The sequence below is a fragment of the Stegodyphus dumicola genome, chromosome 8, assembly GCF_044657685.1.
Source record: "Stegodyphus dumicola isolate Sdum_Otavi_A_Nest chromosome 8, ASM4465768v1".
In the NCBI taxonomy this organism is placed as follows: Eukaryota; Metazoa; Arthropoda; class Arachnida; order Araneae; family Eresidae; genus Stegodyphus; species Stegodyphus dumicola.
The window spans coordinates 123,986,728-124,013,407 of record NC_140775.1 but is presented as its reverse complement, the minus strand read 5'-3'; the positions used below and the strand labels follow the sequence as shown (position 1 = coordinate 124,013,407).

The 26,680-nt window shown below is 32.4% G+C and overlaps 1 protein-coding gene across 2 annotated transcripts in view; it reads right to left on the bottom strand.

Moving 5' to 3' along the window:
* The window catches only part of LOC118191391 (aly/REF export factor 2-like), a 52,983-nt gene that overhangs the window by 18,239 nt on the left and 8,064 nt on the right, over window positions 1-26,680 (bottom strand). The window contains exons 2-4 of one of the 2 annotated variants that reach the window (XM_085822360.1): window positions 21,624-21,761; window positions 11,767-11,914; window positions 6,366-6,540 (exon numbers count right to left, since the gene is read on the bottom strand). In XM_085822360.1, coding sequence (XP_085678486.1) covers window positions 6,506-6,540; window positions 11,767-11,914; window positions 21,624-21,761 — 321 coding nt within the window. In that variant the 3' untranslated portion in view covers window positions 6,366-6,505. Of the gene's footprint in view, window positions 1-6,365; window positions 6,541-11,766; window positions 11,915-21,623; window positions 21,762-26,680 lie in introns of those variants that run through there. The other variant, XM_035362190.2, reaches the window with a different exon arrangement.

Here is a 26,680-nt window from a genome sequence, read left to right as displayed (position 1 = left end):
ATACATATAGTATGTGAAAAAGAGAATAAACTCTGTAAAAGGTGATAAAAAATTAATTTATGGCTTAATTGAAACAAACACAGAAATTAAGCTAAGCAAAAACGTGTAAAAACAAATTGAAATGATAAAACGAAACTTAATTTTCATGTGAATTTTCAGCGCTGATTCTCCCATTATAGAAATTTCAATTTGTTTCAAACAAAGACCACATTTAGCTTTATAAGGATTGTCATCCATCAATATCCAGTCTTTCTAGGCAATTTCCAGGCATCTCGTTCCTATTGGCCTCGGAAGGGTTGTGGCCTTCCAGGTTGGGATTGCTCTAATTTTGGCAAATATTTTCAGAATCCCCCCTTTTTTTTCTCGAGCACCTTCATCATAACTTTCGCCTCTTAAAGAACTTCCGGCTTCACGCTTTCGTCAAAATTTTCAACAGCACAACAAAGACCTTAGTTTCCTCTACGAGAAGCTGTTATAGATGTAAAAGGTATGCATATAAAGTACTAAACATATACTGATTTTGTTTTTGCTCATAATTTTGCCAATACTTTTTTTTATCATGTAAATTTTGGATTTTGTTGTAGATTTTGATTAAAAAAAATATTTAAATGAAAATTTTGTTATATTTGTTTGTCTTTTCTCCTTCTGTAATCGCTACGTTAAAATAAAGTTTGTAAACATACTTTGTTAGCAAATATGATCATTTATAGGCAATTGCCAATACTTTTTTTATCCACTGTATATAAACTTGCACAATCTGAAATCAGCGCGTACGCTAGATTTGGCGTTTGCACATACATTTTCGCTGCAATTTTTTTACGGCCCTCAAAACAAAATAGTACCACTTTTTTTTTTAAGAAAAATTTTAAATGACAGTTCAATTTACAGAATTAGTTTACGAGAGAGAGAGAGAGAGAGAGAGAAAAAAAAAAAAACTATGCAGAACTAAACTATATTACAAGATTTCAAATTTAAGTTCAAAATATAGAAAATAAATAATAATAAGCCATATTAATTGTATTCATTTGGCACCTAATAATAAATATAATTTCTTTTTCTACTCGTATTAATATTTAAATAATTAAACTTAAATCAAAATTCTGAACATTTTCTAAATTTTCATTGTATAACAGTTTTCCCTTAACATATATTCCAAGCAAAGTAATTTAAGTAAAAAAGAGGCACATTTCTGAAATCAGAAGACGGGAAATTGCTTCATGCAGTCATCCTTTAACAGTAAAAGCTTAATTAACCCGCATACTTGGAAATTGCCGAATTCCGGGCAAACGTTTTTGCGCAATATGTGCGGCGTAATTCTTCCACATGTGATATTACGCAATCGGAATCAACAGCTGCCGGTATTTGGAGAATAAAGAACTAAAGGAAAAGATAGAGACTTACTAATCTGGGGTGTTTCTGATTCTAATTTTCAGCAGACTGCGTTAAATTTCCGGAATAGAACCAATCTTCGCTTGGGTTGGGTAGACCGCAAAAATTTTAGTCCTATTCAATGCAGATTGGACAGTGACCAAAAAAAAAAAAAAAAAAAAAAAAAAAAAAAAAAAAAAAAACACTGCTGCTAGAGATTTTGCAGAGAAAGGGGAGAACCTCCCAACCTCCGTACTGTATAATGTATTGGAGGGTAGGGGAAGAAAATTATTTTGACTATTAGATTACTTTCCTTTTATTTAAGCCATTCCGAATATTATTCCTTAGAAAGCTAATCTGTGTAAAAACACAATTATTATAAATATTCATGCATATACTCATAATATTAGCATAACAATCATAATAAACACGAATATGAACTGACCACACGGAACATGAATGCAAATTATTAAAAATCTTGATAGAAATTCAAACGTGTGTAGCATTTGGGTGGGAGGAAAAGAATATCGAATGTACCGGAATTTTCTACCGTTTTCGCAATTCTTTAACCAATAGAAAGACGTGCATCTGCCTGCACTCTGGCTCGCACCATAGGTTACGTTAATGCAGAGAAAGGGGGGAAAAACAATATCCGGGAGTATGATTCACCATCTGACGTTGCATAAAAGGAAAAAAAGTTATTTATTTAGTTTCGGCTTTGGTATGGGGAAAAAATGCGCGTTCATTTTAAAAAAAAAAAAAAAAAAAAAGGGGGGGGATTTAAAAAAGCACTAAAAACGAAAAAATAAGGGCTTTAAAGAAAAAGTAAGCACCTATAAGGGCCTTTATATTTTATTTTCAAATATAAGGACTTATAAGCACTTGTAAGGACCGCTACGAACCCTGTTTGATATATTCAAGATGCATCGACCATGCATAAATTTTCAAAAATAGTTTTATCAAGTCTCGTCAAGTAAATGGAAGACTCTGATAACCATTTAGCAATCAGCAAATTAATAAAATCTATTTTTATTGTTGCATCAAAATTTCCCATGAAAAATGTTTCTGATGATATCTGAAATGGTTTTGAACAGCATGATTAGTCACTATGCTTGACACAGTTTACAGTATACAGCTGCCATCACATCACTGATATGCTTACATATATTTTGACCACTGCTATATTTATGGAAGAATATAAAATTCCAACTAATGCAGTCCTGCTCAATTAAAACAGCAAAGAGTTTATCTTCAGCAATGTCAGGGTGCATATTTTAACAAGCTGTTTGTCAAACAAATACTTAGCATCACTTATAAAAGAGTTAATCATTAGAACATGGTAAGTCTGCATCAATACTAAATGAGGAAACCTTCTGCCAAAGATATCCACAGTTCACTGCATCGATTTCAGATGTAGACGTACTTTAAGCCAACAGATTCTTCAATTTTCTGACCATGTTGAAGGATGATTTAGCTTATCTGATCAAAACTGTATTCAAGGACTTCAAAGTGATGATAAATGAAAAGGCAAGCCAGTCTTTAACATGGAAAAAATGCATGAGCCTATCCTGGCAGACAAGTTAAATACCAGCCGCATAACACAATCCATCACAAATTAAGTTGAACAATGAGTAGACCATGAACTTATAGATAACCTTACTAAAAGTATGCCACACTGCTTCCTCTATTGTACATTTCCAAATTATATACAGTCAAAAGTCTTTAATCCGGACTCGTCGGGTCTTCGGTGATTCCGGATTATAGATCATCAGTTTAAATCTGGTCAGATGACATGCAGAAATTATAAAATTAAAAATATGAAACCGAAATTTATGAAATAAAGAGTAATTATAATATAAAGGGTATCAAAATTTACCAAAAACAAAAAGCTTAATATTTATTTGTTTACTTTATTAAACCTTTCTTTCAAAGCGCGCATGCGTAAAGCATACATTACGCATAGTCGAAATTAGAAAATTGCAACCATAAAACTATTTGATGTGTATTCGTGATATTTATAATGACGGGGAATTTGATTTAAATCATATCAAAGACGGAGTACATTGAGATGAAATACTACATTTAGTAAGGAATTATAAGCCGAATAAAACGAAAACATCTGCCCTGAAGATAAGGATAGTGCTGACAGATCAACTTCCAATTCATTGCGCGCCACGACGTACAAGGGTAAGGTGACCTGGCAATGAAAGACTGCAACTTTCAGTTAAAAAATGATTTTATTTTTCTACATAATCTCCCTTGACTTCAACACACTTGGTCCAGCATTTGTCCAACAACAGTATTCCTTCTCGGAAGTGAAAGTCTGGAAGGTTGTGAAAATATTAATCTACGACCATCTCAACTTCTTTATTGGATGTGAAGCGCTCGCGATAAACACATTTCTTCAAGTTTGGGAACAGATGGAAGTATGAGGGTGCCAAATCAGGAGAATGGGGGGAGGGGATGGCGAGCAAATTGCACCCCAAATTCCGCAGTTTTCCATCGCCAACGCACAGGTGTGCTGTCCTGATGAAAGATGATTTTTTTCTTCTTCAAGACAAGCCTTTTCTTGCAAATTTTGGCATCCAGCTGGTCAAAAAGGTTGGAGTAATATTCACTGTAATTGTTCTCCCTTTTGCGAGTAATCAATTAATACAATCTCTTTCCCATCCCAAAACACGCTGGCCATGACCTTTCCAGCAGATGTGATTGACTTCGCTTCTGGGTGGAAGCCCAGTGGTGGCTTCCAAACAATGGGTGGAAGACGGTGGTTCGCTGGTTGCACATTTCCTTTTAATCAGCATTCAGCAAATGTTGCACCCATCTTGCACAGAGCTTTCGCATCCTTAATTCTTTATGCAAGATGTTTTGCACCCTTTCTTTCAATATCCCCACAGCTTCAGCTATCTCACACATCTTTATTTGCCTATCGTCCAACACAAGAGCACTTTTCCGATGGTTTTAGGTATGGTTGCGGTTTTTAGCTTCACGTGGGTCATTTTCGAGGAATGTGCAACCACGTTTAAATTCAACTGCCCACTTTTTGATGATTGACAAAAAAGGAGCAGAGTCTCCTTTTGTCAACTCCTTTTGCCCTGAGGATGAATTTCCTCAGGGCTTAATCCATTCAAAATGAAGAATTTTATGACTACATGATATTAAAGTTTATTCATTTTAATGAATAACACACAAGACGTCTACTGCAAAAATTCGTATAAACAAACTACTTGAGAGAACAAGTAGTAGTAGTAATGGAGGACGTAGTGCTTGAGAGAATAAATTGAAACTTGTCATACGAACTAATGACACCTGCACACAGGCAGAAAACATAAATTTCTGCTGATTGGAGCGCCATCTTTTGGTCAGGCCGAGAACTTTTCACCTTACCCTCGTATATCTCTAATGAAATTCGGGGAAATAAGTTCAAATAAATGCAGCAAAATATGTACATAATTTAATAGGCCATAAAAGGAAGTAATGTGGTGTCGACATTAGATTTTTACTTCCTTGTACGAAGTAAAAAGGTAGTATTGTAATCGCGAAAAGTTTCAGACAGCATATTTCAACGAAAATATCCATTTTGACCGCTATCGAATGCAATTTAACGACGTTTTTGCGTGATATCTGTACGTAAGGACAGAATAAAATACTCTTTTCCTTCAAAAAAATTATAAAACTGCTTTAAAATTAATTCTGAAGAGAATTTTTCATGGCGTCTGTATGAATGTACGTAGGTACGTGCGTATCTCGCATAACTCAAAAATGAGTAGCTTCAGAACGTTGAAATTTTGTATATATGACTGCTATAACATGTAGATGTGCACCTAAAATTTTGGTTTCGATCGGTTGCACCAAACGTATATAAATATATTTATATATATATCCACTCTATTACCCGGCTCAGTGATCTCAGTTTCTTTACTCTTATATGTTTGTAAATTGTACATTTTTTGCTTTAAAAATGATTGAATTGTGTTGTTTTTATCATCCAGTTAAGGATTTTATGCCTTTAATAAATCGTGTGCAATATTTTTAGAATTATCAGCAATTTTAAAGTTGTTTAATTGCCGCTAAGACTGTTTTTAATGGCGGCCATTGATGTTTACATTTGGAACAGGAGACTAGTGGATTTGTTGCCAATCTAGAGAAACTTAGCTTCGCAACAACAAAGATAGCGCATTCATTTATTATTGCCAATTAAATCATGCTTAATTCTTTCTGGAATTTTTTCGAGGAAATAAGCGTTTGAGATTTACTTCGTAATTTTTAATATAGATATTTTGAGTTTTTATGTATTTCTGCCTTCTCGCAAAGTGAGAACTGAATTAATTAAATGAGAAATACTCAATCGTCTGTGAAAAACTGTTTCTTTTTTGTTTTGTTTGCTTAATTTCTTTTATACATAGTTCTAGCTTTATTATAGTATTTGAATAGAACATGTGGCATCGATTAGATAATTCTTTAAATGATATACATTTTGTGCATTCTGGGTTATAATATGAATGAAATATAATACTGTTAAGTAAACCTAGCGACAGAGTGTCGCTATGGTAAACAAAGTGAATTTTAAAGAATGCATTTATTCTATTGTGGTTTATGCGCTGTCGGCGAAGTAGGTTTAATTCAGTCTAATGAGTTTAAATAAAATGCAAGAAAAAATGCATATAATTTAATATTCCGTACAAGGAAGTCATGTGGTGTACACATCAGATTTTTTTATTAACATGAACAACTCAATTATGAAACGACTGAAATTTAAATTGGCTAAAGTGAAGAATAAGGGTATGTCAAAGTTATAGAATGATTTCATTTTGGCAAACTTTTTTTTAATAAACATTGTAGTGTATCATATAAATGTTATAAAATTTTTAATGAATGCACTGCCAAGTTCATGCAATACTGCTCACAAACTCAAGAAGAATACTAATATATGTGTGTAATTCTTTTTTTTAAAGAAAAACCTGATCTCTGTGTACAGAAGAACAACAACAAACATATAGCATAGTACCCACCACTTTATTAAACTCACTAGTTAATAAACTCAGCCACTTTTCATATTCAAATTTCCAGGAACTAAAAACAAATATAGTCAAAAGTCGGACTCGTCGGGACTTCGGCAATTCCGGATTATCGATCATCAGTTTAAATCTCGTAAGATGGCATGCACAAATTCTAAAATTAAAAATATGAAACCATATTTTAGGAAATAAAGAACAATTATGATCTAAAGGGTATCAAAATTTACAATACTTTCTCTTTAATTCTATAAACAGACATAATTTCTTGTTCAGTTAAAAAGCTCCGCTGTTCAAGTCCCGTAATTGCTGTGCCGAGAATACCGACTAACTTGTCAATCGAAATTTTTTCGTTTTCACTAACCTCTCTGTCACCTTCTTCATGTGTTTATCCATTTTTTGCAGCAATTCCACTTTTTGTTTGACAGACATCGAGACATACTTTCGTTTTGTAGATTCTTTGGGAGCTCCAGAATCGGAAATTGACATAATCGAAAGTTCAAGTTTACTTTTATAAAATTGCTCTTACAGTCTGCAAAAAATAATAAGCTGCATCCAATTCGAAGATTAAGGAATAACGCAAGCATCAACATTAACTGAAATAGATAATTGTATAATTTTAGCATATACCGTCCGTTATACGTTAAACGCGCACGCGAAAACGTATTCTGCACGTGCGCGCACGCGTAAACGCCAATGCGCATGTGTCAACGCGGCGCATGCGCAGAAAGTTTTTAACTTTGAGGTCCGGATTATGGGTGTCCGAATTAACGACTTTTGACTGTATACACTAATGAATAGAAAACCACCATTTAAACTCATCTCTGATATTATAATGCTGGTAAAACTCAGACTGGAGAAGACTAATTCTTCAATGTCAAAATATTCTACTTGCATTTATCAAAGCTTTTTGTACTTCATCCATTTAATGTATTGTGTACCATAGCTTATCGTTCAAGTAAATAGTGCTTCAATGAGCCTGTTCTGACAGAAAGTTTTCTATTCCCTGGTTCCTGTATCCTAAAGACACTGTTCTCATAGTTCTTTCTCTGCACTGGACAAGGAGCAGATTTCCCTTATCTTGAGGTTAACAAAAACAAGACTCTAGAAGTACTGTAAATGAGTGAGGGTTCTTTCTCAAATACTAACTCACAGTAGATGGAAGTACAATTTTTGCATCCCATCTTTTAAGAATTTTCATTCACTGAGGGTTATGAAAAAAAATTCATGAAATGCCTTTTAGCATTACCATACATTAACAGTCTCTGAATGGAAAAGAAGTGATAATTGCAAGCTAAAGAAAAAAAACAATGAAAGCATTGCTTATGCTTGTGACCATGAAGTGGCAGATTGAGTGAATGGAGAAAAGGCAATCTTTCAGTCAGCTAGAAATTTAATTTTTATTTTAATGTCACTAGAAGAAGTATTTTTAAAATGTATTATGTTCTTAACCTATATAACATGTCGAAAATGTCCATGCAGACAGATCGTTCGCCTTTTGCTAAGTTCCTTTTCATGGACAACAATGCACCACGTCATCGCACAGTAGATGCCGAACAGCTCTTAGAGAGTGAGGATATTGAACGTATGGATTGGCCGGCACGATCTCTGGATCTCAATCCCATCGAGCATGTATGGGATTTTCTAGGCAGACGCTTGGCAGCTCGTACCTTACCACCAATAACGATTCCGGAGCTTTGATTGGCGCTGCAAGACGAATGAGCAGCAATGCCTCAACAACTCATTGACACCCTCATTTTCAGCATGGGCAGACGCTGTGAAACCTGCCTAGCAGTCAGGGAAGATCATATCTCCTATTAAAGACCGGATGTTTCTTGCTGGACACTCATCACAGGGATGTTTCGGCCTTCAGTCGCATTGCGCTCCATGCTACTTTATGCTACTTTTTCAATAAAGCTTCTTTTTATCCCTCTGATTTCTCTTTTAGTAAGTGTTGCTTACATTACTCATGTCCTTACACATTGGGGATCTTACGGTATTAAATTTGCGTTGATTTGGAAAGCTTTTGTACAAAGTTATATTGAAAAAAACGTCTCGTCCTTAAATTTTGCACACCAGTGTATATGCAATGTCTAATGTTTGCAGTATGAAGAAGCCAAGTTTGTGCAATTCTTCAAAACAGATCGCTGCATACATGCAAAGAAAGCAAGAATGCATGTAACACACATACAAGGAAGAAAACTTTGTAAAGCAAACTTTTGATTTTAATTTCCCTTTTTATTCTTCATTTTAATATGAGTATTCCTCTTTTCTGTCCTAAAAATAGTAACTACTCAAAATATACCAACCTAACCTGCATTATTTCAAATTAATTGATATCATACAACCTTAACACAATGTTGTAAAGCAGATACATTTTAACCAATCAGCGAATAAGATTTTAACTGAAATCAAAACATTTTTAACCTTCTGAACTCTTCCAGGCTTTTATCTGAACATGTTGCACTATTTTGCTTACTTTAGTTGCCTCCAATAAAATAAAAATAATTTACGATGAAGGAGGGAAGACAATTTTAATCCTGGCCAATGGCTGTAGATAGTGCTGGCATACAGAATGCATATTATGCAGTAGGAGTATAGGATTTGCAGACAAACACTGTTGTAAATTCAACAAATTTTACTTCTGGACAAGACAATTCAAGATGTATATTCTGATTCACAAATTATTATGAGTGCAATCTTCACCCCACATTTTTTTTAAGTTTATGACTTAAGACAGTGGATGATACAGAGAAGTGAGCTGCTATGTATTAGCTGTCACTTCATTAGTCAGTACAGCAAGCCAAGAAAATGTGACAAATACATGTGGAAGCCTGGAACAACGTCAAAAAGTTTTGATTTCAATCGAAATCTTATTCGCTGATTGGCTAACAAAAGAGTAATTATTATGCAGTAGGAGTATATGATATCTGAACTGCAACATTAAGCAAGATCGTATGATACTAATTAATTGTAAATGACACAGTTTAGATTGAAACACTATAGTTACTATTTTTAGAACTGTAAAAGAAAGTACTCAAACTGAAATACAAAATAAGAAAGGCTTTTACCAATTAAAATTGGAAGTTTGTTTTACATTGTTTTATCTCACACACATATATATTTGAATCACAGTTGCCATTCAAACAAAAGAATGAAATTCCCTGAGTTTTCCAGGTGTGTTTCAAGAAAATTCCAGGCTATCTGCATAGTGCATGTTGGCTGTGATAAGGATAAATTAATTATGATAGCACTCGAAAACACAAAAATTTTCAAATTACATATGACTGTATAACATATATATATCCCCAAAGCATCACTTTTACAAATATAAAATTCTAAATAACAGATTAAAAATATAATAGTTTTTTTTTTACTGAGGACCGAGATTAGAATCTGCCCAACTGGGATTAAAAAATGTCTTTTCTGCTGACATTTTGCAGCTAAAGGAAGAAAGCAATCTATTTAATGATATTTTAAAATAGATTCAAGTATTTGATATTTATTTAACAGCATACATAAGTAAAAAAATATGTGCACTAAATTTTGTGATGGTATGTCATCATACTGCTAGAATTAAGTTCTACAAGTATGCCAGAGAAAATTGCCCGAAATTTGAAAGTATTATTAACTAATAATAAATAAATAAAGAATGAAGAGGACACATTAAATGATACAAATAAGATTAAAATAGATAAAAAGATAATTACTTAAGGATTAGGAATTGAATTGCAAAAAATCGACAGTATTTTGGGCATATATAGATATATTAAGTGGTTAGCCTAGATAATCGATTACCATTTTTTTTATTTTACTGCAAAATGACAAATAAGGCATTTTAGAAAAGGTTTAAACAATTTTGTTTTACTCGAGAATGGAGGAATTTACTTTCATTCAACATGCACTGCACATGCGCATGCGATTTTCTGCTTTTCTCGAAACCAAAAGATGCTGGAAACCTGATTTGCCTTTCTAAAAGACAATCTGACTGCCGCTAGTAAGTTTCTAGATCCAAAAAATATCGCTACTGAATAGTGAAGAAAGTGACAGAGAGTTTACTGAAAACAAAAATGTTTTGATTGACAAGTTAGTTGGAATTCTTAACACAGCAATTACAGGACTTGAGCAATGTAACTAAACAAGAAATTATGTTTGTCTGCAGAAATAAAGAGAAAGTATTAGCACAAAAAATGAAGCAATTTAAACAACTTACATTGACAGACATGTTTCATAAAGTAAACAAATAAATATTAAGTTTTTTTTTTTGTAAATTTTGATACCCTTTTTTTTTGTAATTTTGAGGCATTTATGATTTTGATCATAAATCACGATTTCATATTTTTAATTTTATAATTTCTACATGATATCTTACTAGATTTAAACTGATGATCTAATATCCGGAAAAATCTCAAATCCGGATTTTGGACTTTGTATTGTAATTACTTTAAATTTTCAAGTTAAAATTAACTTCACCTTTAAATGTATTTTTGCCTATAATTAATACCTTTTTTATCACCATCTAAATATTTTATTTTGCAAAGTGAAACTTGAAAGTGTGACTGATAATATTATGTTAAGAATAAATCAAAGTTAAAAAACATGGAAATAAAAACAGTAGATATTATAAAAATAAAATAATTTGATCTTGCACATAAATATTGTTAAAAAGTTGTAAAAAATTTATATTATACTTCCTTATTACATATTAAAGTATTCTATTCAGAATAGTTCAGGTTTTCGTAAATATGTACCAATTAAATTTTAAATAGGAAAGGAATGTGAATAAAACTTGTCAGACCAACTTACTGACAAACTGTAAATTCTATATGTTTTCATGAAGAAACAGTAAAAGGCAAACGGGATTTTGAATAAACAGTTTTGCACTTTTAAAATAATCTATGGGAATACATTTTATTTTGTTATGAATAGTAATTAATTAAAATTTTGATCATTTTTAGTAAATTAATATCAATCTAATACTGAATTCAGCTAAATTTTAAATCTGAATATCCTTTAAATGTACAAAATATCATTTCATATTTTTTAAAAAATAAGCTTACAGAAATTAAAATTTGTCATGCCTTGTCATGTCATATCTTGAAAATACAGTTCTGTTTCATTTAAAAAACATTAAACAATAAAAAATGCCTAAATTATATTGCTACCTTAGGACTGTATAACATATTTACTTCCTTCATTCTTAAAGCAGGTCAAATTTCTCATTTATCAGATTGCATAATATAGTGACACCTCTTACCTCTATTATTATTGACAGGAAAATTACAGCTCCATCAAATTCTTCAAAGAAATAGTGAGGTTTTTTTTTATCATATAGAAAAAAATTGCCAGAAAAATACAACCTCTCTCTGACATTAAGTCTCACCATCAAGTGGTACTCCATCATATTGCTTCAGTGCACGGATTGCATCCATGCGTCGTTCAAAAACGACATCCGCTGTGCCTAGAGACCGACCAGACTGGTCATAATGCACAACTGCTTTTCGTAGAGCACCAAAGTCACCAAATAATTCCTAAAATAAAGAAAATAGTCTAAGCACATTTTACATGTTGATGGCTAACAGATATGTTTGAACAAAACTGCATCTACAAAATTTTAAAAGAGCTTTTTAAGTAATTCTAGCCAAGCGGATAACTACCTATACTGATTACTACTTTCACATCTAATCTTGCTTTCTTTTAAATGTTCTATTTATAGAGAGAAGTTTAATTATGCTTTCTGTCTTATGTATTTAACCTACAGCATATGTTCTCACAGATTCAAAGATTGAAAAAAAAAAAAAAAAAAAAAAGAGTAAATTTTGTTGAAAATGGCACATTGTGAAATTGTCAATGAAAGTCAATGCTTTATTTATTAAAGATCCAGACAAAAATACCAAACTTCTGCATAGGCAGGAGAAAATTTACCACAATCATGGAAACTAGTTGTCTATAAATTGGAAACAAAATGATTTTGTGATGGTTAGGAATAAAAAAAAAATGTGACAAATCGAAGATATGGCAAGTACTACTAAATTTGGTACGAGGGTAAGTTGAAAAATGAGTTCCCCTGTCGACTGTGGTCAGAGTTGGTATGAAAGTCAAAAAATAGAATGAGACATTAAAGATATGACATACCTTTATTTTTCCACATAGATACACCAAGTACATTGAGACATTTGTCATATCGCTTGATAAGCTTCAAAAAGCCCTCCATGAAAAAATCAGGGCTTTGCATATAGAAGAAGCGTTCAACGGCTTGTTTCACTTCAATATTGCTTCCAAAGCACCTTTGCCTGAGATTTTTCTTTAAAGCCGGAAACAGATGGAAGTCGCTTGGTGCTAGATCAGGACTGTATGGCGGATGGTGTAGGCGCTCCCAACCAAGAGTTGCAATATGGTTTTGCGTTGCCGTCGCCGAATGTGTTCTGGCATTGTCATCCAACAGCAGAATGCCAGATGTGAGAAGACCAGGCCGTTTTTTCTGAATTGCCTCTTTCAATTTCGACAGGGTGTCACAGTAGCGCGTAGCATTGATGTTTCCAACTTCCAAAAAATCCAGCAACAAAACTCCTTGGGCGTCCCAGAAAACGGTGAGGAGCACTTTACCTGCAGAGGGAGTTGTCTTGAACTTCTTTCGGACAGGTGATGATGGATGTTTCCACTCCATAGATGCGGCCTTCGATTCTGGCGTGAAATGGTGGACCCACGTTTCATCCCCCGTCACAATCCGAAACAGAAAGTCATTGCCATCTTCATGGTAACACACGAGATGTTCCAGTCTGACCCCCATGCGTTGTTCCTTGTGTGTCAAGGTCAATTGTCGGGGCACCCATCGTGCTGACACTTTTCTGTATCGAAGAATGTCGTGGGTGATGTTTTGAGCTCGCTCATGTGAGATTCCAAGTTCTCCCGCTACTTCATTGATGGTGATACGCCGGTTCGCTCTAATCATGTCATCCACCTTCCTGACATTTGCATCTGTAGTGGCCGTGCACGTCTGTCCAGCTCTCGGTATGTCCTCCACTTGCTGACGTCCATCACTGAATGAGCGACACCATTTGCTTCGACATCACACCTGGCCCATAGACTTCCATGAGGCGGTTATGAATTTCTGTTCCTGATACTCCACGTGCCCATTCATAGCGGATAACCCGCTCTCACTTCCTCCTTTGACCACGAATTCAAAATGCACCTTCTCTCCATACCTACTGGGGCTCAAATGAGAGGCTGGTCTCCGCTTTGCACAGGCACTGCAACAGCGCCATCTGCTTGATTTGCAGCGACCTCTACCCAATGGTGTATCGGTAACTTGCGCATTTTCCTGCTGTGTCGCCTTTCGCCCATAGCCGTTCAACGCTTCTTCCATATGCAAAGCGTGAATTTTTCTTGGAGGACGTTTTGAAGCTTATCAAGCGATATGACAAATGTCTCAACGTACTCGTACGAGAATAATAAAATAAAGGTATATCATATCTTTAATGTCTCATTCTATTTTTTGACTTTCATACACAACTCTGACCACAGTCGACAGGGGAAACTTATTTTTCAACTTACCCTCGTAATTTTTATTAATGTCTTATTTCTCTTGCTATGCCTACTTTTGTTATGGTTAATATTAGACATCCTTGGTTTCAGTAGGTTTTTAGCCTTGAAACCCTCTTCTAAAAATGTAAAACATGAAATAAAACATATACAGGAAAAAAGGAAAGCTGAAATATTTCAGATTTTAATGGTTGCTGAAAAGGCTTTGTTAAGGTTTTTGACATTCTCACTGAGCTTGCAATCTGCTGTAACACTCACTCCTGCTAAACCTTTTTTTTCTCTTTTTAGCTTTATAATAAAGTATCGTTCCATTCGCACTTACACTACATACAATTAAACAGCACAAGCACAAAAATTTTAAAAACAGCACAGCAGCATAAGTTTAAAATTCCTGATGCAGTTTTAAGTGTTGGAATACACTTTTTTTTTTCAGTCCTTTCTTGGTTCATCATATCAATGTTCAGTTTTCTTAGATGGCTAAGAAAACTTTTTTTTTGTCTTTTTACTATTTAATTTTTGTATGTTAATTTTATTTATTAAATATTAAGTTCTTCACACTTACACCACATAAAATTCAAGAGCAGAATCATGAAATATTAAAAAACGGTGTACTTTTAGAATCTCCGATAGAATGTCTCACATGGAGATAAAAATGTTTTATTTCGAACAGTGTTCCCGACACTCACTTTGAAATCATTGACTTTGTTAATCAAAAATTCATTAAAGTTTTACAAAATATCACATAGGTAAAACAAATTCAAAAATGAAATCTGGCTTCCAAATGCCCATGTTCGAGTGGAGGACTACGTTATTCAAAATTTGATGACTCTAAGTACTGTTGTTTTCTCCCAATGTGGCAAATATACACACAGTCATGCACATTCTTCATTATTTAATTTCTTTAAATATAATACAGGACAATAATATTTGGTGGACACATTTGAAAAGTGATACAATGTATTTAAACATTTTGGTTCAAAATAGAAACTTATCAATTTGTTGCAAAACCTGACTGCAAAAGAATATACAGTCAAAAGTCGTTAATCCGGACTCGTCGGGACTTCGGCGATTCCGGATTATCGATTTTTCCGGATTATAATAGTTTCAATAGGGATCATCAGTTTAAATATGGTAAGATGGCATGCAGAAACTACAAAATTAGAAATATGAAACCGTAATTTATGAAATAAAGAACAATTATGATCTAAAGGGTATCAAAATTTAAAAAAAGAAAAAGCTTAATATTTATTTGTTTACTTTATTAAACATTTTTTTCAATGTAAGTTGTTTAAGTTACTTCGTTTCATGTGATAATACTTTCTCTTTAATTCCAATAAACAGACATAATTTCTTTAGTTAAAGTTCCGCTGTTCAAGTCCTATAATTGCTGTGTCGAGAATACCGACTAATTTGTCAACTGAAATTTTTTCGTTTTCAATAACCTTTGTTTCACTTTCTTCACTATCGGACGCGAATTTTAATGACGAAGAACTTGATTTAAATCATATCAAAGACGGAGTACATCGAGATGAAACACTACATTTAGTAAGGAATTATAAGCCAAATAAAATAAAAACATTTGACCTGAAGATAAGGACAGTGCTGACAGATCAACTTCCAATTCATTGTGCGCCACGACGTGAACTGCATTATCCAAACTTGTCCCAGAACTCTAACAGGATTCTGGAAAGCTGTTCGGGAGGAATGGGATAGGACATCTCTTCTGCCATATCAAAAGACATTATTATCCTCAAAGTCGCGGTGTCGAAAGATAGTTCAGAATAAGGGATGTCAAATAGAACATTTAAAACACAAGAATTTTATGTAATTTAGTTTTGTGAATACAATATACATCGTCTAAAAAATGTGTGAACAGCCTCTGTATTTTTTTAATCTTCTAGAATCGTGTGTCTAATTATCTTGCCTTCAAATCCTACTAAACTTTCCAAGCTGCAATGTCTAAAATCCTAAAGAAAAATTATCCCTACCAATTCTGTAACAGCAAAAAGCCAGAAATATTTGAAGGGGGTGGGATAGGAAAAAAGGGTAAAACTAATTTTATAGAGAAAACTGATGCATATTCTGAGAATTTTGAACATTCTGAGACAATTACATTAGAAAAGCACTTACTATGAAAAAATTAAAAAGAAAACATTTTTAGTTAATTACATAGCTAATTTTGCTTTTGCCAATAGCTGTTTCATAAATTGTGCTTTATAGCATCATACCTTGTTTATTTTCAGATTCAAAATATTGTATAATAAGTTGCCAAAATAAAACTTTATAATATGACAGAGAAAAATAAAAATGTTTCATTTTAAATATAATTTCAATATATTACCATTATTTTAATGAAATTTATCAATGTTACGATGTTTTAAAAAAATCGTCAAAAAATTCTCAGATCTCGGAATTAAAAATTTTCTATAGAAACTGATCTTAAAATCGCCCAAATCTTGATAAGTCGCCAAATTTAGAACCATTTAATAAAAGAATTTACATCCCCAAAAGTGAAAAGTTGTTTTTAAGAACTCTTTATTAGAAAAAATGAATTTCGAAATTCTTATGTTTCAGTTCTTGCTTAGAAACTCAAGTATCCCATTATTTATATTAGAAATAGAAACAAACCCATTCAATAGATAACCATATATGTCAGTGAATCGCTAAGAATCTTCCTCCAAAATGCTAATTCACACTCAAAATGGCAGTCGTAAAAACAGACAGAAATTTCAGATGATTAAAATTAAGGACCTTCTGCTGATTTTGGCCAAAATTAAGGACTTTTAAGAACCAAAAATCGATTCCAAAAAATCTAAGGTCTTTTAAGGACCGTACGAACCCTGTGAGGTCCGGATTATAGATCATTCCGGATTATGGGTGTCCGAATTAACGGCTTTTGACTGTACAAAATTAACTTTTAAATAAATAAATACAGATATGTTATTTTCGTATTTATAAAACAGATGTGAATTAATGTGAAATTTACCAGTATTAGCAATTAAATGTGAAACATTATGCATACAAATGTAAAAGCTATATTTTCAGAAAAACTTGAGAAAAGTAGGTATTTAAAGATAATTTGTTTGATTCATGTCACATTTGCCATCCAACAACTTGCTTCACATCGTTTAGAGTTTCTGTCTCCCTTTCAAATATACCTATCACCCACCTCCTACCTGTACAAACCTACTCACTTGTCCAATCCCAGTCACCTCATTCAGCCAGTTCATCCATGGCAGCAACTATGAAATAAGCAGCATGTATTTCTTTTATTTTGCTTTCTAAATACATAGTTGAATTAAATGATCATAAATTTGTCCAAAAACAGATTCCTTACATAGGAATTAATTGAGAGAATAAAGGGATTTGCACCAAAGCCCTTTTTACTTGAGTAACACACATATCAATATACATAAATATTCACTTGCATCTTGTCCATAACATGATTTAAACCTCCCCTTTTCCCTGTCAAAGTAATGGTATTTTGGAAAATAGTAATGGCATTTTGATAAATGAGTAGGTGAAGTTGGTCAAAAGCACAAAATAATATTGATGACAGCAGCACAGAAAAGATGAAATAAATGTATACAAGCTATTCAATGCATTAAATGAATACCATATATTATATTTACAATTATTTTCCCTATCAGTTGCCACCAAAAATTTTATGTCGACTTTGAAATAAACTTGTTATTGAAAAGCTTCGCTAAAATATCATTCTTTACAGACATTCTAAAAAGCAAGTTCGTTGATGGATACAGTACAATCACAAACAACTTAAATGATCAATCAAGACACTTAGGTTGATGTCACACAAAAATCACAAAAGCTACATTAGCTGTCAAAACTGCAAAATTTGTACTGAAATCTGTTTTCAACTTTTTTAATGGCATTAACAGCAAAGATAAATAAATCTTCAATATATATAGAATAAAACAGATTACTTGTTGCTTGTGAATATTCAACCAACAATCTTGGTTTGGTTTATGTGATTACAGCAAAGCCTCGAGGGCTATCTGCTTGAGGGGGTGATGCTTTCGTGGAGGACTTTTTAACAATCAAGCATCCAGCAACATACATACTGCTTGATTAATAAAACATTATTATACTTCTTTATTTGTTCTTCATAAGCATCATTTGATAATTTACCACTTAAGTCACTTTTAGATGGAAGCTTATATTCAGGACACAGCATCTTCACTGATTTATGAAACAGAGGTTGTCTACATTATATAATAATGCATTTCCAGGATTATAAAAAAAATACTAATTGAAGACGAATTTTGAGAACATAATATTTTTTAAAGTTTGGTTACTTAGCTTATATGTCATCTGTTTTTAGAAAATGCATTCATCATTTCATTTATGCTCTCTCTTAGGAACGCGACACACCTTCATGCACCGTAATGACAAAACTTGATAAAAATTTTTAAATTTTTCTTAAAGTATTATTATTATTATTATTATTTTTTTGTATTCAGTAATTAAAATTTTAAAAGCATTAGAGATTATGTTAATCTTGGATTTTAACACAATTCTCATCATTTTAAAAATAAAATACATTTTAATCTGCTAATTAAAATGATGATTTAAATTTTTTTAATCATCTGATTAAAATGACTAACACCTTGTACTTAACATGGAGGTCTTAAAGCTTGTTCAATTCTATAAAATTAATCTGGATAACCAATTTTTGTTTTAAAGTTTGGTTATTCAATATCATTTCATAAAAATTCATCATAATTACTACCAATGCCGATTCATTTCTTCAAGAGACAGAAGTCTTGTTAGCAACACTCAACCAAAATGATGACTCATTTGTTAATACTCCAAGTCCATGTTCAACCACCACTTAATTTCTTAATCTAGAACCAGAAGACTTTTTTTTTTCTTTCCTTTGTGAAATTTAGGCTTATTAATATAGAAAAAAGCTACAATAACCAAATACCATCATCAGAGATACTGAGAAACAGCTACATATCTGAACACTGATGATTTCTATAAACATTACAAACAGTGACTAGATCATGCATATACCATTTTACAAATAGTTGTGATATCGAAGACAACTCAGGCACTCTCTTTAAGTAAAAAATAAAATGATGAAAAATTAAACAATAATAAATATTGAAGTTAAAAATGTTTAAAAGGAGTACAATTTTGAGACAGTTAAACCTATTGACACAATTCTAATGATTATTTGAACAAATAAACTTTCAAAAGAAAATAATTGGGCAATCTAATTACTTCTATGTAAACAAATAAATTTCTGGAGCTCTCCATGCAAAAATGCAATACATAAAACAGAAGCCTTGATATGAAGAAAATTAAAATGTTGCCAAATTTGAACAGGGTCCATAGCCACATTTTAGTTAAAAAAATAAGCACCTATAAGCACTTTTCAAGCACATTTTTAAGAAAAAAATAAGCACTTGTCTAATTACATTATACACAACTGCATAACCTTAAAAATTAGACTTGTAATTTAAATTAATAAGAAATGGAGTATTTATTAAGAGAGAATAAGCATTACCTCAACCATGGAAAATAATTACTTTTTTTTTAAATTTTAAATAACAGTCCAATTTACAGAACTAGTTTACAATGAGAGGAAAAAAACTATGCAGAACTAAACTATATTACAAGATTTAATGATGAAATTTCAGTTCAAAATGGTGTGTATGTGTGTATTTTAAATATGGCAAAGCACACTAGGGCTATCTGCCTAAGGGGAGGGATGCCTTCGTGGAGGACTTTCTAAGGGAAACTGGCTCGTATACACGTTACACATGGGGAAAACCACGAAAACACCCATGCAGCCAGCCCGTTCACGGGATTCGAACCTCGGACCGAACTACCAGTGTTCAGCGACTTTACCGCTCGGCCGCTGGTGGGCTCAGTTCAAAATAGAGAAAATAAATAATAATAAGGAATATTTATTGTATTTGCTTGGAACCAAATAATAAATACAATTCATTTTTCCACTCATATTGATATTTAAATAATTTAAATCTAAATTCTGAACATTTTCTAAATTTTCATTGTATAACAGTTTTCCCTTAACAGATATTGCAAGCAAAGTAATTTAAGTAAAAAAGAGGAACATTTCTGAAATCAGAAGACAGAAATTTGCTTCATGTAGTCATCCTTTAACAGTAAAAGCTTAACTAACCCGCATACTTGGAAATTGGCGAATATTCGGACAGTCGAGCGTAACTTGAAAAAGAGGAGCGGAAGGGGGGTAGACTGTAGCCGCTCTTTAGATTTCTCCGCTAAATAAATGCTTTTGACATTTTGATATATGCATCACATAAAAATAAACCAACAGAACTGAAAAATATTCTGCTTAGCAAGCACAGTAAAACTCTTTTAAGTGTTCATAAACAAATCTCGGACAAAACATCAAAATTAATTATCACTGCAAGATATCGCAAACGTTATTGCGCAATACGTGCGCCACAATTCTTCCTTATGTGATATTACGCAATCGGAATCAACAGCTGCCGATATTGGGAGAATAAAGAACTAAACAGTTGGGGTGTTTTTCATTCTATTTTTCAACAGACGGCGTTAAATTTCCGGAATAGAATCATTCTTCGCTTGGGTTGGTAGACTGCAGAACTTTTAGTCCTATTCAATCCAGACTGGAAAGTGACAACAACAACAACAACAACAACAACAAAAAAAAAAAAAAAAAAAAAAAAAGAGGTCTGTGGCTTGTTTTGCAGCGAACTGTAACAGTTTCAATATTCGAGATTTTGTGGAGAAAGGGGAGAACTTCCCAATCTTTATACTGTATAATGTATTGGCCAAAAAAATGAAATTACTTTGACTATTCGATGACTTTCCCTTTATTTAAGCCATTCCGAATATTCCTTAGAAAGCTAATCTGTGTTAAAACACAACCATTTTTGGAAGTTTACTATACTTCAGCAGTTACTGCAATTATGTTATTATAAACATTCATACATATGCTCATAATATAAGCATAATGATCATAATAAACACAAATATGAACAGACCAAGCGGAGCGAGAATGCAAATTATTAAGATCTTGATAGAAATTCAAACGTGTGTAGTATTTGGGTGGAAAGAAAAGAATGCCGAATGTACCGGAATTTTCGGTACATTCGGAATTTTCAGTACAATTCGTGTATGTGGGATTCTTAAAAACGCGGCAAGCAGATTGCAATTCTGCACTTTCTCCCAATTTCGCACCTAATCTTTGTCATGATTAAGCACTTTTGTTCTATAAAAGTTCTAGCATAAGCGTAATTCGGCTAGCAGATTGTTGAAAAGAAATGCTGATTTAAAAAAAAAAAAAAAAAAAAGCCTCTACTTCGTGAAAACAAAATGGCGTAAAACAAAAACAAAAAAAAAAAAAAAAAAAAAAAAAAAAAAAAAAAAAAAAACTAGCAGGTTGCTGTAGCAGGGTTGGTCGCCAAAAAGTCGCCAAGTTACCAGAATCCAAAGATTAACCACTAAATTATATAAATGATTTCAGATACATTCCAATAGTTACATATTCAAAGTGCTAATTATTAATTATTTATCTGCAAACAGCAATGCATTTCTAGTCAAACAAATGTCACTGCATCTAGATGACATTGTTGTAAAATACTAAAATACTAATCATAGGCTTGTTAATTAAGTACAAATATAAAAATATTTTGAATATCATTAAACAATTTTTATTACCTTAATATCAGAATCAGACACTCCATAGTCAAGATTTGATATAAGAAGTTTTGCTGGGCCTGGTGCACTACTGGCACCACCACGTCTGATTCTATTAGTTGTAAGAAATGCAGGTTTGGCTCTAGGTTTAAAGGTACCCTAAAAAATAATTAATATCAGCTGATTTGATATATATTGTTTTAAAAAAGTTGAATTCAAAGGAATCATTAAAGCATTATTTACAAATTATTTGTTCACAACTTTCAACTCAGTAACAAAATTATTTACAAGTCCAAATATTTCGGATCGGATGTTACATTATGGCAGGGATGCCCATGGCTCCCATTATACGTCTAATTCCTTCTCAACCTTGTTTTGTCACAGGAGTGAAAAGGAAAAGCTCAATTCCAATTACTTCACATACTCAAAAGTGCAGCTAATATGCTATTTTACACTAAACGGTATGCAGCAACATTGCTGTCAACATTTCTAGCATCACATTTGACATCAAAGTGAGTTGTTTCAGAACGAACTGAATGCTGCATTTTCATTTACTAATTTTTATGATGCAAAATCTAGTTGTTTTACAGTACCAATGTCAGTTGCTTACCAGAGCCTGCATGAAACACACCAGTGAACATAGTATCATTTTTTAAAGCTGTACGCAAGATAGCCGATTTGATAGTTTCATACAGTTATAAAAAAATATTTACATCTTCGATGTATGTTAGCCTCTAGTTTTAATAGATATAAATGATTTTGTAGTTACCCTATTCACAGAATTTGAGCCAAGAAAAAAAAGGACCTAAAGTCATAATTTTAATGAGGAATGAGAAGGGAAATATTTTCCCATTAATTTTAAAAAACAAATATATTTGTGATACAATTGTTTTTGTTAAAAAAGGCAATAAAGAAAGACATTTTACAACAGTTCATAAAAACTACGATAATGAATATCCCTATAAGAACAATCTAAGAAAAAGCTACGTGAAAGAATCAAAAAGTACATTCGTTATCAAACAAGCAATGTTTAACAAATCCACAAATAATATGAAGCTTGCTGTAATTGCATCCTTTAAAGCTGCATATATACTTGCATTCAGGGGGTGAAAATGATAATGTATTTAGTGAAGCCATGCTTGCTGCATACATGATTTTATTTCAAAAGCTAAAAGAATGAAATTATGTTAGCTATCCAAGATATCCAACTATGCAGAAATTCCACCACTCGTACAAGCAATATCTTAAAATACGATTTAAAAAAATGCATTCTCTTACGTTTACAGTGTGGTAAATCAAGATATCTGTAATGTAGCTCAAGTAAATATTTTTATAAGAATATTCTTTAACAGTTGCTTAGTTAAGGAAGATATACTGTCAGTTTCGACATTACAAGACAATATATGAGAAAAGGACATATAATAAGGTAAACCCTTGTAAAATTTATTCAAAAATCATAAATTTTTTTATTAATGTTTTATAATGCTTATGAAATTTAAAATAAATTCATATAATAAACACTATATCTTTGGTTAAATTTAACAGTTTTTTTTTGGATATGTACATTTGGTACTTGTAGAAAATCCTGTCGACCACAAGAGAGGTGCCAAAACAAAAAATCCCATTTACTAAATACAAGAAAAAATATTTATTATTTTTTTCACATTTATTATGTTACCATTTATTTATATTTAATTTTTTCATTAAAAATTTCCATTAACCCCTTACGGTAAAATGAGTCTAGCTCGTCATTGGTTTTTCATGCCATATCGCACAATGACGAGCTACACTCGTCATGCACGAGTGCATACTGTTGAATATGATAATTAATTTAGTTTAAAATTTGTAGTGTACTGAATTTGGCAACACCTTTTTTACTTGTGGAAATATCACAGATCCTATGACATACTGTTTACCGTTAGAATTTCTTGGTACAAATCACGGCCAAATTGTTGTTAGTCTGTAGGATATCATTCTTGTAAAAATTTAATGTGAGCATCGGTCAAGATACAGTCAAAAGTCGTTAATCCGGACTCGTCGGGACTTCAGCGATTCTGGATTGTCGATTTTTCCGAATTATAGATCATCAGTTTAAATCTGGTAAGATAGCATGCAGAAATTATAAAATTAAAAATATGAAAATGTAATTTATGAAATAAAGAACAATTATGATCTAAAGGGTATCAAAATTAAAAAAAAAAAAAAAAGAGCTTAATATTTATTTGTTTACTTTATTAAACATTTCTTTCAATGTAAGTTGTTTAAGTTGCTTTGTTTTTTATGTGATAATACATTCTCTTTAATTCTATAAACAGACATCATTTCTTGTTCAGTTACAAAGTTCCACTGTTCAAGTCCTATAATTGCGGTGTTGAGAATACAGACTAATTTGTCAATCGAAATTTTTTCGTTTTCAATAACCTCTGAGTCACTTTCTTCGCTATTAGAAGCGAATTATAATGATGAGGAATTTGATTTAAATCATATCAAAGACGGAATACATCGAGATGAAATACTACACTTAGTAAGGAATTATAAGCCAAATAAAATAAAAACATCTGCCCTGAAGATAAGGATAGTGCTGACAGATGAACTTCCAATTCATTCCGTGGCGTTAAAGATAAAGTTTAGATAAACAAACTTTAAAGTTTGGATAAACAAAGGATATGCCTTTATCCAATTTTTGCAGCAATTCCACTTTTTGTTTGATGGACATCGAAACATACTTTCGTTTTGTAGATCCTTTGGGAGCTCCAGCATCGGAACTTCTATCTGACATAATCGAAAGTTCAAGTTTACTTTTATAAAATAGCACTTACAGTCTGCAAAAAATAATAAGCCGGATCTAATTCGAAGATTAAGGAACAACGCAATCATCAACATTAACTGAAATAGATAATTAGATAATTTTAGCTTATACCGTCCGTTATACATAAAATGCGCACGCGAAAACGTATTCTGCGCTTGCGCACATGCCTATGCGCAGTCGTAAAGGTCTTATGCACACGCATAAACGCCTCATTCTGGATTATAGGTGTCCGAACGAACGACTTTTGACTGTATATTTCTGTAAAGGAAAAACGGTACTTTTCCGTTTGGCCAGCGCAAATTTCCATTTTGGCGGTACAAGCGATAAAGTCGCCGAGTGTTGAGTTTCATGAAGTGTGTAAGATTTATTTATGGTTGGTGTGAAGAATTAACTTCAGTTAAATGGTGTGAAAAGTTCTTTTAATATTGTTCCAAAATTCAATATTTAAATATTTTTTATTTATGCATTCAAAATAAAAAACCGGGGGGGGGGGGGGTTCGTACTGGAAGGGATTAAGGAGATAAAGTATACTCTAAGAGCAATTATTTTCGCGAAAAAATACAAGTCTCGTGATACTTTTTTTCGCTATTCAACAGCATGCTTTTCTGTAGTAGGCAGGTCCCAAATTTTAATCTTCTCCTCCCCAGAAAATGCGTAATAGAGGGAAAAAAAAATGAGTCTTTACTCAAGAATAATAACTAACATGTGCAATCAATGTTACACCAACCCAGCGTGTTTAAAGACCTTTCCATTTTTGGCGAAAAATCGCGTACTTTGCAGTCTTTTCTTTAATAAGCAAAAATGGTTGATACGATTTTCCGTAAGTACTATAAATTTTTTTATTAACTTACCTTGTTTTACTTTATATTTGGCTATCCCCTTACACCCAAGCCATGCAGAAAAAATTCAATATAGGCCTTTAAGATTATATGTAAATTTTGGAGAGAAAAAATCACGTACATTTAAATAATACACACCATTATCTACAAATTATGATGCTTTTATTCAACATCAATAAAAGCCGTAATATTTTTTCAAAAATTTAATAATTTTTCTGCATATGATAAAGTTTGAAACATGGTATGAACAGTTCTACATTGCAATTTATAATAATACCACATTTCTCTCCCACTTTGTTTTCCATTTGCATTCTTCTTTGATGAATATACTTTACATTCTCTGGAAGGGTTTTTCTTTTTTTTTTTTTCTCCCTCTAGGTGGTATAGGTTTAAAAAAATGCCATTTAAATAAACGATTTGATGGCGCTTCACTCGTCTTGATAAATTGATAAGAGTATGATATTTGTCAATTATTTCATGGATTAAATCTAGTCCAAATTTTAAATGTGACTTTTCCACCTACTTTTTTATAAAATTCAAAAGCGGTGAAAACGCCTTGGACTAAAACGTAAAAGAAGTTTTTTTTTTTTATAATATTTTTTTCCTACCATTTCTTGCTACTTGACAACTAGAAAGGTATTCATCTACAAGATCCACACCTCCCATTGTTTTATTGTAGTCAATTACCTTTGGTTTTGTTTTCAGTTTTTTACTTTGGGTCATTACTTCAGTTTTAGAATCATGAAAAGATAACATTGTTACTTCTGTCCTTCCATTTGAGAGTGAGGATTTTGCCCCGTCTAAATGATATAACTTTGTCAGTTTTTAACTTTTATTTTTTAATGCTAAAGGTAAATTATTTTTGTTTTTTTTAACCACATCTGTTTGGTAAGTCAAAAGGATATCACATAATTCTGGTGAAGTATAATAATTATCTAAGGTGATGCAATAGCCTTGTTTTAATAATGGCATCATCAAAGTCACAACAACTTGTGAAGGTACTGAGAGAGATCAGAATTTAGATGAACAAACTACCTATAATAAATGACCATATATAACCAGAACTAGATTCACTTAGCACGTACGTTTTGATACCAAATTCTGCTTTTTTTTCAATGGTATGTATTGGTGCCAGGATAAACATCCATTGTACAACATCAGCATTTCATCTCTGGTAATATCTTTTTCTTGAGTAATTGTTTTTTGATATACTTTATTCAGATGCTTACAGAAAGGCAAAATTTTGTGGAGTTTCGGGTTGGATGATTTTCTGGATCTTAAGAATCACTGTTCACAAAATGTAAGTATTTTTTTATTTCACCGTATGGATTATATGACATAATCTTACAGAAAAAAAGGAGTTTCTAACTGATGTTTTCTCAGTCCGATACATGGTTTCTTCAGTTTTTTTAATAGGTTGCAAATCTAAA